General features: G+C 40.3%; 1 protein-coding gene across 1 annotated transcript; it reads right to left on the bottom strand.

The window, feature by feature from the left end:
- Positions 1-6131: 6131 nt before the first annotated feature.
- Positions 6132-15948, bottom strand: LOC121458256 (ankyrin repeat domain-containing protein 7-like). The gene is made up of 6 exons (XM_041667373.1): positions 15695-15948; positions 12699-12816; positions 11811-11984; positions 10367-10473; positions 7099-7160; positions 6132-6298 (listed from the first exon to the last, which is right to left on the bottom strand). Exons 1-6 carry the CDS (start codon positions 15946-15948, stop codon positions 6132-6134), a joined length of 882 nt encoding a protein of 293 aa, XP_041523307.1.
- Between the last annotated feature and the right edge of the window lie 1649 nt (positions 15949-17597).

The following is a 17597-nucleotide window of genomic DNA, read 5'->3' as shown; positions in this document are numbered from 1 at the left end:
AGACTTCATTACTGTAGAAAACAGCTCAAAGGAATGGACAAGTGATGGATGGAGCACTGTGGTAGGAGGAAGGCATGGGATCTTCCACCATCTATAAAAGGGTCCTACATAGAAAAAAAGGGCCTCTGCATGTGGAGATGGTGTCAAAGGAAGAAAGTAATTTGTTGGCTTCTTGTAACACTGTGTGATAATGCAGAATGATCCCAAATCCTGTCAGCTCTCAGAATGACAAATGCGATGAAGACCTAGTTCACTAGCTGATTTCAGAAAAAAATTGAAAAGGCACTAAGTGTCAGATGGACATAGTGAGTGTGGTTATCATCAGTAGGCTCATTTTCCAAAACGCAGAATTGGTACTTGGGACATTGATGGAGGAAGGTCATTGGTCATTAGCTAATAAAGGAACTGCCTTGGCCCATTTTATTGGTTAGAGGATAGGTGGGAGGAGTAAACAGAACAGAACGCTGGGAGGAAGAGGAAGTGAGGGCAGACTCGACAGCTCTGCTCTGGAGCAGACGCCTGAGAGAGACGCCATACCCTGCTCCCAGGATGAAGCTCCGACCCAGGATGGACATAGGCTAGAATCTTCCCGGTAAGCGCACCTTGGGGTGCTACACACAGATGATTAGAAATGGGCTAAATTAATATATGAGGATTAGCCTAGAAGAGAATGGGCCAAGCAGTGTTTAAATGAATACAGTTTGTGTTGTTATTTCAGAGCATAAGCTAGCTGGGCAGGCGGCCGGGGTGCTGGGAACGCAGCCCCGCCGCCCCAATTACTACAAATGGCACCCCAGGTGATGGACTAAACCCACTTAAAAAACCTGAGAAGTCTTAAAAATAAGGGAGAGAGAGTTTATCACAGATTTTTGCTGTTGGTGGCGTGCTGTAGAGAGATTTCCTGATTCGGCAACAGTAGCAGAAAAAACGCTGTGTCCTTTTAAAGCGCGACTTCCTGGGGCTGTGCCGCCATTGCGATCTCTGTCTGGCTCCTGCGGGAGACAGAGCTTTTGAATAGAGCATTTGGAGTAAAGTGCTACGATTTGTTTGATGGCAACTAGACTCGCAGTGTTCTCGGGTCTGCTCTGCTTGTTAGAGGCAAGCATGCGCTTTCATCTAAGAGAGGCTTCCTGACTCAGCTTTAGCTGCAAAGCCTGTAGCTCATTAAGAGGTCCTGCCACGAAACACTTAAACGGTGTTGACTAAAAGCTGAACGCATGCTTTTCGGTTTTCAGCCGTAGCAGGAAAAAAGCTGCGCCGTTTAAAAATGCCGGCTTTCTGGGCCATCCTGCCAGGGCAAACTCTGACTGTTTGAGGCAGGAGGGCCAGCTACCGAGAGAGGACTTGAGTGTTGTCTGTTGTAGCTCACTTGCTGGCAGGGACCTTGAAATGCCATACAGTTGTTGCAGTAAACATAGCTACAGCCTGTATATCCGCCATGAGGCTGGAAAGCTAAGAAATGGACTGGATCTAGCTGGCAAAGCCACGCCTTTAGTCCTACTGAGATTGCTTGGTAAATTAAAGACTCATGTGGTCAGAAAAAGAGAGATATACAGTAAAGAGAGATTCAAAGACAAAGAAAATTTTTAAATGGTTTACAGTGTGTTAAAAATATATGCAGACTAAAAGTTGAAGTTCTTAAAGTAAAAAACATAAAAAAAGGAAGAGAGTTGTTGTGTGTGGTAGCACACGCCTTTAATCCCAGTGCCTAGAAGGCAGAGACAAACAGATCTCTGTGAGTTCAAGGTGTAGTAGTGTACACCTTTAATCCCGAATGCCTGGGAGGCAGAGACAGGCAGATCTCTGAGAGTTCAAAGACAGCCTGGTCTACAGAGTTACTTCAGGTCAAAGATACAGAGAACCTATCTCAAAAAGCAAAAAGTTAAAAGTAAAAATAAACAAAATAGAGGTTAAAATAAAACGAACAAAGATGGAAAATACACAGAGAATCTTGATATTGTATGCTATTATGCTCTCTTTGAATTGTTTGAATCCTGAGGAAGGAGCAAGAGCTGCTAAAAGATATTTATTTATAAATGCTGCTGAACTAATCCAACATAGATATTTTGAATTTGGATCTAAGGATATGATACTTTGGAAAGGAGTTTCTTATTTTGTTTTCACAGAGGATGAGACGCTGTTCATTTCTTCTATTCCGATTTGGTATGATGGACCACGATCTCCTGAATGGTTCCTGTGCACACCTTCAAAAAATTGCTTCGCTCAACTGCTAACTGAGATGAAACTAGCACACAGGTTATACCATGAAAGACCTAATTAACAACGCCCCCATTCAGCAGGAAGCAGTTTGGAGAGAAAAAACTGTGCCCATGTTCCCAAATATGGTTTATAAACGTCCTTTTACATTTAAAGGGGGATATGATATAGATATGAATAATTTGCATTAGTATAGATTTTGCTTTATTGATAGAGATTTAAGGTCAATTTTGTTATATCTATAAGTGTTTCTGATTTTGATTAAGGTATTGTGATTTTGTAGTTCATTTAAATATGTACTGAATAATTAAGAAATATAGGTTGTTAATGGATAATCATTGATAATAGTAAAGCTTGTAGTCATGTTAGTTAGATTTTCTAGATATATAGAGATATATTTTAGATAGACATTCTTCATGTCTTTCAAAGATTATAGAATAGGACATTTAATGTTTTAATAACTGAGGACTTTTCATGACAATGAGACACTCTGCTCCTGGCAGCACCAATGTACTTCAAGAGGAAGATGGGCATCAAAGAGGCACCTTATGGAGTTTGATAGCCATTTGGGCAAGAAACTGCTCTTGCCTGGACTATTGTATAAACTGGACACAGAGAACCCGCAGAGAGAGGACTACTGAACTTGCCTAAGGTGAGATGATCTTTCGGGGTTCCTGATTCATGAAAGAGTCTGCGAGACATTCTGCAGGACACAACAGATAGTGACTGAACTGACTTTGAATTTTCCTGCTTTATGGAAATGTCTGCTGGATACCATGGGCCTGAAGGCTGAAGATGGATGCCCCAACGGTACAGAGGAACTTTGGGTGACTGTCCAGGCAGCAAGATGTCTCTGTCATTTCTAGAGTTTTAAAAGTTGCTTTTTTCTTGTTTGCTTATATAGTATTGTATCTTTCTGGAGTCTTTGATGGAGTTAAGAATAGTTAGTTATAGTTTTCCTTAGTTATGATAAAGATTATTGTAACTTTTACTTGATAACTGTTTTGTTATATGTAATTTTGCTATGTTAAAGTTAAAGCCTTTTTTTTTTTTGTTTAAACCGAAAATGGGGAAATGATGGAGGAAGGTCATTGGTCATTAGCTAATAAAGGAACTGCCTTGGCCCATTTTATTGGTTAGAGGATAGGTGGGAGGAGTAAACAGAACAGAACGCTGGGAGGAAGAGGAAGTGAGGTCAGACTCGACAGCTCTGCTCTGGTAGCAGACGCCTGAGAGAGACACCATGCCCTGCTCCTGGGATGAAGCTCCGACCCAGGATGGACATAGGCTAGAATCTTCCCGGTAAGCGCACCTTAGGGTGCCACACACACAGATGATTAGAAATGGGCTAAATTAATATATGAGAATTAGCCTAGAAGAGAATGGGCCAAGCAATGTTTAAAAAAATACAGTGTCCTTGTAATTATTTCGGGTAAAGCTAGCCGAGCAGGCAGACTGGGTGCCGGGGAGGCAGCCCCGCCGCGCCCCCTATTACTACAGGACATGATGGTTGAGTATACAACTCATGTCCACGATCTAAAAACAATAAATTTTCAGTCTAAAAATACATTGAAAAAACTGTGGGGTTGTAAGACAACACAAAAATTGAGTGTATAAATCAGTATCTATCTGAGAATACAACCAATAATTAGCTTGTTATCTTTGAATTTCCTTAGTCTTTATATATTGTTAGACCTTACCTGCAAGAAGGCTTTATGTCAGTGCTGAAATTTTCTTCTAAAAAAATCAAAATTAATTCATTACAATGCTAGAGAAATATAACACATAAAATTATTAGACAAATAGTATAATTTTTTGAGATTAATCTAGATTATTCTAGAGTAAATACTCCTTTGTAAGAAATTTCCTCATGGGGAATTCATTCATTTTCTTAATATTTCAAATAAAAGAAGACTTAAATTTAACAAGCATAATACCTAAAGTTAAACACCCACCCATAAACAATTGAGATGATCCTAAATGATCTCTCTCAGACAGATGGAGAGTAGCATCCTTACCAGTATAAGCATCAATTGACTGTGTCACAAAATAGCTTCTGTGGTTCTTGTTTGACTTTGGGATAATGACACTTGAGAAAAATTCTAGAGTCTGGATGGTGGCACACAACTTTAATCCCAGCACATGGGTGGCAAAGGCAGGTGGATCCCTGTGATTCCCAAGACAGCCAGAACTACCTAACAATGAGATGGTGTCTCACAAACAAAACAACAGATTCAAAATGGAAAAAAAATCCATGATCCTATACACATTTTTGTTCTTCAGGGAAACTAAGAATCTTGTTCAGCTTTTTAGTTAAAATTGTTCATTTTATGGTACAAACTGCTACCACTGGGACTACATGTATGGCTTTTGTCTTTTGTATCAGGGTATAACCTAACAGAAAGAAAGAGAAGAGGGGCAAAAACTTTTACCTAACAGCTCAAGGGATTGCAACAGGATTCCTCTCCTCATCCCTGTTGAGGGAAGAAGTTCCTTAGTTTTATCTGTGTTCCCAGCCTTATATGCAGCTTAAAGGATGCTCATGAAAGCAGGTATCATCTCCCCTGAAAAGAATTATTGGAAATATCCCTCCCTTGGTAGTAATGACCCCGAGCTCTACCTCAGGTGAGAGAGCAGCAGAGAAGAAGCTGTGAGACTGGAGCAGCAAATTCCATGGGCTTCCTTCTGACATAGGATCATTGTACATGCTTACATATGTAAACAATAAACTCACTGAATCCTTCCCTAGACACTTGCAGCTTGCTTTTAGAAATAAACATTTGAGTTGGGCAGTGATGGTACACTCCTTTAATCCCAGCACTTGGTACCAGAGACATGCAGATCTCTGTAATTTCAAGCTTAGCCTTGTCTACAGAATGAATTTCAGGTTAGGCTCAAAGTCAACACACAGGAAAACCCTGTCTCACAAAACCAAAATAAACACAAGAAAACAAAAATGAAATGAAACTTTGATTTATTTTTTTGTCTTGATTAAAGTCAGAGAAACTTAATGTGCTTTCATAGCATTCCTCATGACTCAGGAAGGTCATTTGAACCACCAACTAGTGGACTGGGATTGCGGCTCAGTAGGAAAGCCTATGCTTATTATGCAGGAGGCCTCAGTCAGTTCTCACCACCATAAAAGCCATGAACAGTAAACTTCATAATACAGTGACACAAAGCTGTCTCCATCACAATAATATTGACTCTCTTCATCTTACCTCTTGAGAGAAGAGGGTTTTGTTTTTTTTAACTTTTTTTTTATTGCGAAAAGGAGAAAAAAAAACAAGTTTCCTCCTCCTCCTAGCCTCCCATTTCTCTTCCCATCCTCCCACCCTTCTCCCCCTCCTCCCACCCTTCTCCCCCTCCTCCCACCCTTCTCCCCCTCCCCCCACTCCTCTCCCCCTCCCTCTCCAGTCTAAAGAGCAGTCAGGGTTCCCTGCCCTATGGTAAGTCCTAGGTCCTCCCCCTCCGTCCATTTCTAGGAAGGTGAACATCCAAACTGGCTAGGCTCCCACAAAGCCAGCACATTACATAGGTTCAAAACCCCGTGCCATTGTCCTTGGCTTCTCATCAGCCCTCATTTTCGCCATGCTCAGAGAGTCCAGTTTTATCCCATGCTTTTTCAGTCACAGTCCAGCTGGCCTTGGTGAGCTCCCAATAGATCAGCTCCACTGTCTCAGTGGGTGGGTGCACCCCTCGTGGTCCTGACTTCTTTGCTCATTTTCTCCCTCCTTCTGCTCCTCATTGGGACCTTGGGAGCTCAGTCCAGTGCTCCAGTGTGGGTCTCTGTCTCTATCTCCATCCATCACCAGATGAAGGGAGAAGAGGGTTTTGGATTCACTACCTAGTGTGGTTGTCACTGACAACTGAGGTATAAAAGACACTGTGATGTCAGTTACTGAAAGTAAATACTACGTGGTGTTCCTGCCACTGCCACAAAGTCTCTCCAGACTCAATGGAGAAGCAGACAATTCTTTGAAATACAGAATGATGTCATTTTCTACACTCTGCTTTTTTCCAATATTTATTCCAGAATCATGCTTTGCAGCATGGAAATGATATTCACCCTTACCATGTTCTATAAGAAAAACTAAAGAGAAAAGTACTGAAGGTAGGGATAATGGGTAGGGTGCTTGCCTAGAATGCTCCCAAAGCCTTGTGCTCAATGTCTAGCTCTTCAGAAAACCAAATCAAAACAAAAAACAAGGAAAGAAGAGAAGAAAGGAAGGAAGGAAGAAAGGAAGGAAGAAAGAAAAAGAAAAGGAAAACATGTCAGGATTGATAAGTCTTCATAAACTCAATACGTTCATTACAGAATGAAGCTTTCACCCCTAAATGGGAGATTTCTAAAGAAAACAATTATACAGTAGGACAAAACTGTTCAAATTGAGAAATTGCACAGACATTAAAGAGGTCAGAAGATTTTAATTATGTCATAAGGTAGGAAATTATTTAATGAAAGTTATTGATTACTGAGGTTGGTTTGTGACATAATTACATTCTAGTGACACCTACCTGTGTACTGTTATGCAGTACAAAATACAAGACTTTTGTCATAAAACTCAAGTAGAATATGTATTTCTAATAATCCTATTTGCTGCAATGTGACTATGGAGGACACGTGTGTAAAGTTGATTTCTCCTTTATTCAAAGGCAGTACAGATATCAGCATTAATATAAAATAAGCAATGTTTTGACAATATATTTTTACAGTTGAAAGTTCTTTGAAATAAATTCTTAATTCTGACTTTTCAGAATATTTGAAAACCACAGAACTGCATTTATACTGGATTTCCTTAACTCCTTTTTGGGGATCTAAAATCTTTACTCTTCCTTATTTTCTTTAGGGAAGGTAGGAGCAGTTGGAGTCATTCTTACCTTCGTTGGAGTTGGCACAGGTTTTCATTGATTGTTCTGATTCTACTGCAGCTGCTCCTCCACTGTGACATATGTTTAAAAGTGATCAGCATTTAACTAGTCATATAAAAATACTTAGCATGTTTTCTAAATTCTTTATTTTTGAGTTCCTAATATATCTCTCATTAGATATTTACAAATAATTTTTTGAAACAGGTCTCATTATGCAGTCCAGATTACTTTAAACCCACTATATGCATCATGTTGGTCTTGAAATCAAAGCGATCTGTGTGCCTCCTGTTTTCCAAGTTCTGGGATTAAAGGCATGGGCAACAAGGCCCAGCCTAATAACTCTAAACTAATTCTTCAACAGTTGGTGATGATTAATGACTGCTGTCCTTCCCACCTTCCCTCATAGAGAAGAAACAGAGGAAATTTAGCTCTTGATAAAAACACACACTCTCTTCTCTCTCTCTCTCTCTCTCTCTCTCTCTCTCTCTCTCTCTCTCTCTTGCACACACACACGAATGATAGCAGTGCTTTTTCCATAGATTTGCTTGAATGCTCCAGTAACCTTATATTTATATGCTCGTGGTGTCAGTGTTCCTGTTCCACTCATCTGCCTGCTTGTCCCTAAGGCCCCACAGTCCTATCTGTCAGAACTCTTTGGAGGTATTTTGTTGAGTACTATGCTCTCAATGGTCAGTATATGAAAAAGTATTTTTTTTTTGCTTCTAAGCATCCTTCTGCCTGCATTCTTAGAAGCCATGACATTGAGCCTAAGCCTTCAAATTGTTTTAACAGTTCTTTCATGTGTGAATGCTGAAACCACTGCCTGGCTGTTTCTTTGTTCATAAGCCTTTTTGTGTAATCCTGAGTCTTTGTAACTCACGACCAGCTTCCAAACTCAAGAAAAGCAACACTCTTTTGTCAGCTATATTCTTCCCAGGTCACAGCTAAGACTGCTGTACTTCAGGGCCTATTTCCAGGATATTCTGGACCAGCAGCTTTATTTTCCTAGTTTCTGCTTTGGCTGTCATCACAGTCTTGGAACTTGTCATGGGGACTTTTCACCTGTGGTGTGAAGCTAGTCCAAAATAGCACCGCTGCTGAAGTGATCTGCAGAAAACTAAGAAAACCTTCAACCTTGACCACTATTTCCAATGTCTTTTTAGCAGATAATGATCCCCAGTCTTACTAGATCAACAACCTAAACTTACTTTTTCATCTTCATATTTGATATGCATTCCTGTTCACATCTGTGTATGCATTTGTGTCTGTTGATCCTAGTGCATATTTTTTAGGTCAGAGGACATCCTTGACTGGCAGTCCTTGCCTCCTAACTTAGTTTTGAGGCAGAGTTTCTTGTTGTTAACAGCTGTACAAAGCAAGACTATCTAAAGTATAACTTTCCAGACAGTCTCCTCTCTCCATCTCCCATGTCCCTCAAGGTTCCCTGAGATTAAGATGCACACAGCACATGAGGCCCTTTCTGTGTTCTGAGGAGCTGAACTCTGAAATCTTGGGTTTGTGTGATAAGTACTTTATTCCTGAGACATGATCCTAGTCGTGAATTCCTAAAACTGTGCTATTCCATGTCAAAGTAACAAGCATACTTTATTTGCTTCAAAAGTACCAGCTTTACAAATTTCTGTCTATCTTGTATTGAAGGAAGAATAAATGACCTCAAATGGTTCTTCTTAGAGGGAAACACAGACCCTCTAACTGGATTAGAGGTTTAATTGAAAGTGCTCTGCACTCAGAAGCCTTAGTTCCATAATTAATAACAATACACTTATAGCCACCTCTTTAATTTAGACACAAAGTCTTCTTTTAAAAATTGAGTGTTTTAGAGCCAGATAGATGGCTCAGTGGGTATACATATTGTCACAGTAGCCAAGAATTCAACAAAAAGTCAGACACTGTGTAATGTATCTATAATCCCAGCACTTTTATAGTACAAAGGAAGTGGAGGTAGTAAGATACCAAAGAGGCTTCCCAACCTGCTTACCTGGAGTAAGTGGCCAAGTGCCAAATAAAAATAGAAAAAAATGCCTCAAATAAGATGGAAGACAAAGCCATCACACAGTGTTGTACTGTGTCTTGGTTGGGAATATCAGTGCATGCATGTCCTCTGACACAAAAACAAGTACATGAAGATGAGGGATGCTAAACCATGTTTAGAATATATGGTATGTCCAAAGTGTATTTTCAATAAAAACATACACAACACACAGGCTTTACTTTTTAATTCATCTGACTTTAAACTTGCATGTATGAACAAAAAAGGTAATCATTTAATTTTTAATGCTGAAATCATCTTAAATACCAAGTGTCCATTTTAGAGCTGCTATTTCTGTGATAAAACACCATGACCAATATGAACTTGGGGACCAAAGGATTCATTTGGCTTATATGTCTGCACCATAGTCCATCATTAAAGGAAGATAGGGCAGGAACTCAAACAGGGAAGGAAGCTGGAGGCAGGAGCTTACAGAGGCCATGGAAGAGAGCTGCTTACTGGCTTGCTCATTCTGCTTTCTTATAGAACTCAGGGCCATGAGCCCTGGAACAGCACCTCCCATGATGTGTTGGGCCCTTATCCATCAATCACTAATTAAGAAAATGCCTTACAAACAGATCTATGGAGGCATTTTCTCAATGGAGTCTTAGTTCTTTGTACTCATTTTGGACAAGTGTCCCTATCCAGATTAGCTGTTTCAGGAGTTTGGGTGTACAGATTCACATCTGACTAACACAGTGTCAAGATAGTTCAGACAGGACAGGGGAAAATAGTAGCATCTGGTAATATCATCTAATTGATGGATACCCTAAACTATTTGCTTACTCAAATTCACTTAAAGCAAAGTGAGTGATCAAAGAGACAACATGATTTGAAAAAAATATTTAAATTGAACATATATAAGAAGCAAATATATAAGGAACAGGCTAAAAATAATAAAATTATACATTTCAGTGTTGATAATAAACTTGACACTTTTCAAAGTAAACAACATTAATGTGAAATTGCCTTAACAAGTAGAAAATTGCCAATCAAATCAGATTAGAAATGATCACTTGTTTTTGAATGGGAAGCTGAGCCCTGGTACACACTGTTCCTTTTTTTATGTTGGAACAGTCTCTTTTCCAGCTCACACTCCCTGTGAGCTAGTCTTTCTCAATATATGCTTATGAGTTGAAGCCATCTTCCCTCTACCATTTTAGTGTTCATTACTTAAGCAATGAGACCCTCAAGAACAGCACTAAGATTGTAAAAAAGAAATGGTACCTATTTGGTGTAAGCTCCGAAGGTGCATCTGCACCGTTTTCAATTAAAAACTCTGCCATTTTAAGTTGATTTTCAAACAAAGCGAGTTTATAGGGTGTCAAACCATACTGTAAAGGAAAAATTTCATTTTATAAATTGACATGCTTTTCAAATGAAAAATGTATCACAGATTTTGAAAACAAAATGAGTCACAAAAGGATAGATTTTCCTTCAGCCCTTGCTGCAGATTCACACACACAGGGCTTCCCTTTCCTTTGAAACATCTTTCCCTGTCCAACAATGCCCGTGAACACCACTATTTCCAGAACTTCCCACAAACGCTTGCTGGTTCCAAGTTTCTTAGCTCCATAGAGAGCTCAATTGCCCCAATCCTAAAACATGGATTTGGTATGCCTCTGTTGAATGAGTGAACCCAAGTGGCATCTCTGGAGCAGTTTCTCAACCTGTTTTTCAAAACTATTTTCCCTAACCTAAAAATTTTCTCCCAAACCAAACATCGTTTCCTGTTGTAGTGGTCCAAAAGATGCTGGAGGAAGACCTCAGACTCAAATGGTATGTAAACACAAAGAGTGCTTATTCTTCAGAAATAGCCAGCATGCAACAGTCCATCACCCATATAAAGTGATAATGAGGACCACAAAGACATACAGGCCCTTTTAAAGTGGACGTGGGGAATTCTATCTTTTTAATCTTTTAAATATTTTTTCAATAATTGGGCAGTCAGGGAGCAGTTACATGGGGGGGGGCATGTTGATTGGACAGAATTAGTAACAGTTTCATCCATTGTGGGATTTTTTCTGACACATATAGTCAGTAGCAGCCAGATCCTGCAACTCTGGTCTTCCAGCCTTATAAGGCCAGGTTTGGAACTGTTTAGCCAATTGGCTAAACTTGACTGGGGAACGTCCTGGATTCAGGCTTAGGTCATTAATTACAATGGAGTTGCTCCTTGTCTAAGATAGAGTCCCATTTTGGCCCCTTTGTTATTTACATGTAACATCTGAAAACGTTAAGTGAAAATGTCTTCTCAGCATGTTTTCTTCAATGATCAAATTTCCACATTTACCTGTGTGCCTGTGACCTTCCCACTCTAGCCTCATCTCTGAGGGACAAGTCACATCAGTAACTTCTTAATTGCAACAGATTTCTGTTTTTTTCTACAGACATATATCTTAAAATTATTTTTTTCTATTGTTTGTGTGTATGTGAAGTATGTGTGGGCCCAAGTCCTTTACTTGTTGAATTTTAAAGGAAAGCCCAAATCTGAAACAAAATGTGCTGTGCTGAGTTCCTTTAAGTTACCTACAAAACTATGAAAAACAGATTTGGAAAAAATGCTTTACTCTGAACAGATTCAGTGAGACTGCTTGAGCTTCAGAATATGGAAAGAGATCTGAGTGTCATTGCTAGAAGTACATTGTGAATGAAGTTGAATGATTCTTACCTCTGTTTTGGCTTTAATATCTACATTATACTCCAGCAGTTTGCTGACAACTGGTATGTTCCCTCTGCAAATGGCGTGGTGGAGGGCAGCATCGCCATTGGCATCTACAATGTGGGGATCAGCCCCGTGCATGAGGAGAATAGAGATGCATTCTACATTGTCCCGCTGGGCGGCCTGTGAGTATTGGATAAAGAAAGAGACACTGAAATCAAGAACTTTAATAAGCATTCCAACAATTCCATTGACTAGTTACCCTTGGATCAGACCAATTGTTTAGGTCATGCATATTATCCCTCTCAAGTAACCAGACTTTCCTAAATTCATAACCTCCCCACCAAAGTTTTCCAAGTGGTAGAGTTTCAGAGGTGTGCCACCACACCTAGATATTAAAGCATTTCACTAGCACCGTTTAGCTATTTTTGTAGTGGGGGAGGTTGCTTGTTCATTTGCTTGTTTTGATAACTTGACACAGGTTGAAGACACCTGGAAAAAAAGAATCTCACTTGAAGAACTGGCTCCACCAGACTGGACTCTGAGAAGCGTGTATAGCATTTTCTTGATTGAGGTTGATCTGGGAGGGCACAGCTTCCTAGGGGTGGTGGCATGACTGGGAAGGTTATTCTGAGTAGTATAAGATATCTGAGCAAGCCTTGGAAAAAGCCACGGGAAAGCATCATTCCCCCATGACCTCTGCTTCATTTCCTGCCTCAGGTCCTGATTGAACTCCTGACCTGGTTTCCCTTCATGACTGACTGTGATGTGGAACTGTAAGCCAATAAACCTTTCCTTTCCTGAGATGGTTTTGGCCAGTGTTTCATCACAGCAACAAAAACCAAACAAGGATAATTTCTAATCCATTTTGTACCAAAAGTGTTTCGCGATAGTTACCTTTATTAGGGGAGTGCAGCCTTCATCATCCTTCATATTAATATCGGTACAGTCGTTGGATAATAGCAATGTTACTACATTAGGATGATTATGGGCAGAGGCGTAGTGCAGTGAACTCCTACAAATTGAGAGGACATTTTAGGAAATTACAGATTATTATGTAAAGGCACACTCAAGTAGACACCAATGTGCATTTCCTTCTGATGTAAAAGAAGAAACTAAAATTTTCTTATTTACTTATTTCTCTACTCAGGTGTTCATTTTCTGTGCTAGGCATATAGCGCATGGCTGTCCCATTCAAGGCGAGTGCTCTATCACAAGCTTCACCCTTCCTCAGAGCAGCCTCTCTGGATAACAGGAGAATGCCCAGTAGATTGAACTCAGATTGGATTTGAATCCTACTCTAATCACTGAGTGTTACTAGTTAGAACATAGACCTCCTATGAGCTCCACAAATCAATCTCTCCATCTGTAGAATGGGGATTCAACACTGCAGCTCTCTTACACAGTGCTGCTGTGACGCTTCAACTCACATCTTCAAGAGCACGTACAAATGCTTCCAGCACCTGACAGCTCAGTGTTGCTGGATACAATTACAATTTGTTCCTAATGGTAACAAACACAATATTTCAATGAAGAGAAATAGCAGAATTATACCTACTGCAGATGTGAAAGATTTTACTCAAGTATCTTTACAATATTTTAAAACTATATTCCCTAAGCTGGCCTTGATTTGGTAATCCTCCCAGTAGGTAGGAATGCAGGCAGTTCCACTGCACCCACCTTACTCTTTATTTCACACTTTAGAATCGCTGATGTCTGCCACTTATAATTCATGATATTTTATGACTATAATTGGCAATGTTTTTTACTTTGCTACCATACAAAATAAAAGGTCACCATGCAGTCCATTGTGCCTGACATCCAATGAAATATGACACAATCCACAGGCCCATGACACTTCTAAAGGTCACATGTATCTATGTAAATTTCTGCTCTTAAGACTATGAAATGTAAACTATTTAGAATAGCAATAACAACAAACAAAAATCTAAAATTTCAGTCATCAATACTTAAACTTTTTTTTCATTTCTCTTTGCCCAGAATTAATGTTTCTATATTTGCTGCCAACAGGGACACAGCATAGTCCTCAGTCAATAGACAAAATGTCCATGTTAATATAGACACCAGGTGGTAGCAAATGGCTTTGCCTTATACCTCCATGAATTAGCACCAAAACTGAGCAAATCTATCCAGAAGGAGATAACCCATGGTATCATAGCTCCCTTGCTTTGATTTTCAAAAAGTTTAAAGACAAAAATTACTAGGGATTCAATTGAGCATCATTCATTGTTTTCAATATTTAAATTTATAGAATGTCAGGAAAGCTGACTGAACAGAGAAATGTAATATCTTATGAATGAGAGGGTCTTGAGAGCTAGTAGATTTGTATGCTGTACAGTAGATATCTAAGTTATGTGCAGGGAATAAGTGGATTGGCAGAATGGATAAATACAGCTGGAAAATTCAGTGTTTCTAAAGAATACACATATTAAGCAAAAATACTTTGAAACAATAATTTACTGTTCTATTATTTGTATGAAGCTCTAATTTGGAAGACTGAATAACTATAGACTAAATAACCTCACAACTACAGACATGATCAAGAAGCATGTGAGCTATGGAGAATCTACTGTTGAGGGTCATTGTTTCCTGCCTATAATCTAGTGAGAAACAGGAAACAAGGACTAGGAAAGAGGGCTGCAGTGATTGTTACAACTCAGTTGGAAAATCACTCACCCTGCAAGCCTGAGACCCCAACTTCAGAATCCCCAGCACCTTGAGAAACTGGTGCTGGAGATACTGGTGGATACAGGAGGATCCCCAAATCTATTTTGCCAGCAAGTCTAGGTCAATCAGTATACTCCAAGACAATCAGTCAAACACAGCAGGGATTTGGGTGAGAGAATCTGTCTAAAAAGCTGAGGTGGAGAAACCACAGGGTGGTTCATTAGGTGAGGGCACCTACTGGCAGAGCCAATGGCCTATGTTCAATCCCCAGAATCCACAACGTGGCAGAACACAGCTGTCGATAGTTCTCTTCTGACCTTCAGACACTTGCTTGGCATGTGTGAGGCACAGGTGCATACACACATATGATTTTTTTTAATGAGATGAAAAGAAATTTTCAAAGAGAATGTCAACCGTTAGCCTTCTAGTATTTACCAAAACACACACAACATGTATATAAGGGGCCGGGGGACAGAGTTATAGTTCAAGTTGAAAATTTCCTTATGAAATCCCTCAGCAAGCATAAAACAGACATAAGATTTCTTGTTAATTCTTTGGGGTTTTTTTTGGCTTTGAGTTGGCTTTTTATGTGAAAATTTATCTTATGATACAATTTTCTGTGTTGCATATAACATAGCATTAAAACATATACATTAAAGGGCTGGAGAGATGGCTTGGCATTTACAAGCTCTAGTTTTTCCTGCAGAGGACCTGGGTTTGATTCCTAGTACCCACACAGCAGATCACAACTGTCCATGACCCCAGTTCCAGGAGATCCAACACCCTCTTCCTATGCTTGTGTGGTACACTGAAAATACATGCAGCCAAAACACTCAAACCTAAAACATTATAAGTGTACACATAAAAAGATGTATGTGGTTTCCTTAGCTAAATTCCTTTAAAGCCCTCAGTAAAGTGCTCTAAAAGAGACAATGTAAAGGGATTTGTAAACTAACTGAAGTTCTTTGTTTTGCTTCTCTTAAAGAAAGCCTCGGAGCTGCCCTTCCAAGGTGTGCAGGTTTCAGGTGCCTAGGAGCTTAAAGCAGGTACAAACCCAGAGGTCTCCATGAAAGAAGAGCCTTAAGCATGACATCTGCCCTCCCACAGGCTGCAGATCTGGAAGGTATGTTTCTCCCTAGTAGACCCTGACTGTCCCCAACAGTTTCTGCCCCTCCTGCCCCTCGCCCCTCCTCAGGCCCCATTACCTGCTCCTTCTGTCGCACTCGTTAACACGGTGTTCCCTGGCATTGATCAATCTCTCGACTAATTTGACATCACCCACACTGGCCGCCCTTTGTAATCGGCCCACGGGATCGTACCCAATTAGGTACAAAGGAAATCGCTGCTGTCTTCTACCCAAGCACCCACGACCCAGGCATGCGGGCCACAGGTGGGTATACCAGGGAGACCGCTGAGGGGCCCGAATGGTTAGGGCATCATACTCCATATCGTCCTGCATGTTAAGGCTCTACAGGCCCTCCTGGCCCTCCCGACAACCCCGCCCCCCCCCCAGCCCTCCTTGCCCTCCCGGCCCTCCTGGCCCTCCTGGCCCTCCCGGGCCTACTGCCCCTCCCTTCCTTCCCCTTTAACCACCCCCACCCTCCCAAACCCAGTAGTAAACGTTCAAAATCTGGTTAAAATTCCCCACTGAACCAAATAAGCGTCCTGCTTGGGCAGATCCTTAGTTCAGTGTGAGCTGAATTCTGATTCACCCTTAGCAACACAGTTCTAGGGGCATAGTGATGCGCTATGAGCTCACAATGGTACTCAGCAGCTGTGCACCGAGGTTGTGTTCTGTGTGTGCCCATGTCAGACTTCAGCGACAAAAGCATACAGTGCTCAGTACATGTAGACAAATATTGTATGTTTTCTCTTTTAAGGATGTTATGGTTCTGATATGGGAACTTCAATCTGAATACCCACAGAGGTATGGAACCTAGTAAGGGACCAGGAGGAAGGAGAGGAAAGGGAAGAAAAAAGTCTATAGTGTTATTTAGCTATTAAGGAAAACTAGAATTGGATGGTTTAATGAAAGGGGGATGGGGCAGAAAGGTAAAGAAAGGAAAATGGAGAGGGACAACCAATACTAAAGGTCCTTTGAAAAACTATATGGACACTGACTATCCTAGAATCTTCCTTTACATATGTGAAAGGAACCCACAGGGAGACAAAAAACAACAGGGGAGAGAAGACTTCAACTAGATATCTTGTGCCACCAAATTAAACCTCCAGTGCCAGGAACAGGTTACAGCCTGTTGAGTCATTCACCAAAGGGACCCATGGAAACCACCAAATAGCACAGGCTATTGCCAAGGCTCTTGGTTGCTCACACAAGCTGATGTTAAGGTCTTGTTTCTGGAGGGAACACTTCTATCACTGAATATGGAGACGTTGAGCTGGTGTCTAACTACATTATTCACCTACTAACCACAGTTCACTGTACTGGAAGGTACTCTACATGCCCCTGGAGGAGAAAAGTAGTCCTCATTACCTCTCAGCACAAACCCTTCAACCTACAACCACACCCAAATGGAAGGAAGCTCACAGATATTTATATCTAGGGGATCCAACACCCTCTTGTCTCTTTGCAGGCACCAGACATGCACACAGTGAACATACATATATGCAGACAAAACATAGACATGAAATGTGATCTGTAGATATTGAGAAGTAATACATTTATGTAGTAAGTTTACTCTTTTAAAGTATATAACCCAGTAGGTATTTTTTTACTATGTTCTTACAATAACGCAACCATTATTCTATTTACTTTTAAAATAATTTGTCATTTGAGAAAAATCACTTTATTCATTAGCAGTTACTCTTCATTTCTCCAGACCCCCACCACCTGTTAGTTACCAATCTAACTTTCTGTTTCAAGTGTCTCATTCTGGGTATTAAAGAGAAATCAAATCATCTAATAAAGAAGTGTCCCATTCTTCAGTCCTTTGGCTACTTTCAAATGAACTTAATATTTGTGATATTTATTCATGTTATAGGATGTATCCTTTCTCTACCCCTTTCCATGACTAGAAAGTAGACCACTGTATTAACACACCACCCTTTGTTTACCTACTCATCAAGCAGTAGGTAATTGGGGTATCTCCT

The sequence above is a fragment of the Microtus oregoni genome, unplaced genomic scaffold (genome assembly GCF_018167655.1).
Source record: "Microtus oregoni isolate MIOR12 unplaced genomic scaffold, Mior012 000001F_ref0000356, whole genome shotgun sequence".
Lineage (NCBI taxonomy): Eukaryota > Metazoa > Chordata > Mammalia > Rodentia > Cricetidae > Microtus > Microtus oregoni.
This window is presented reverse-complemented; position numbering and strand designations above follow the sequence as displayed.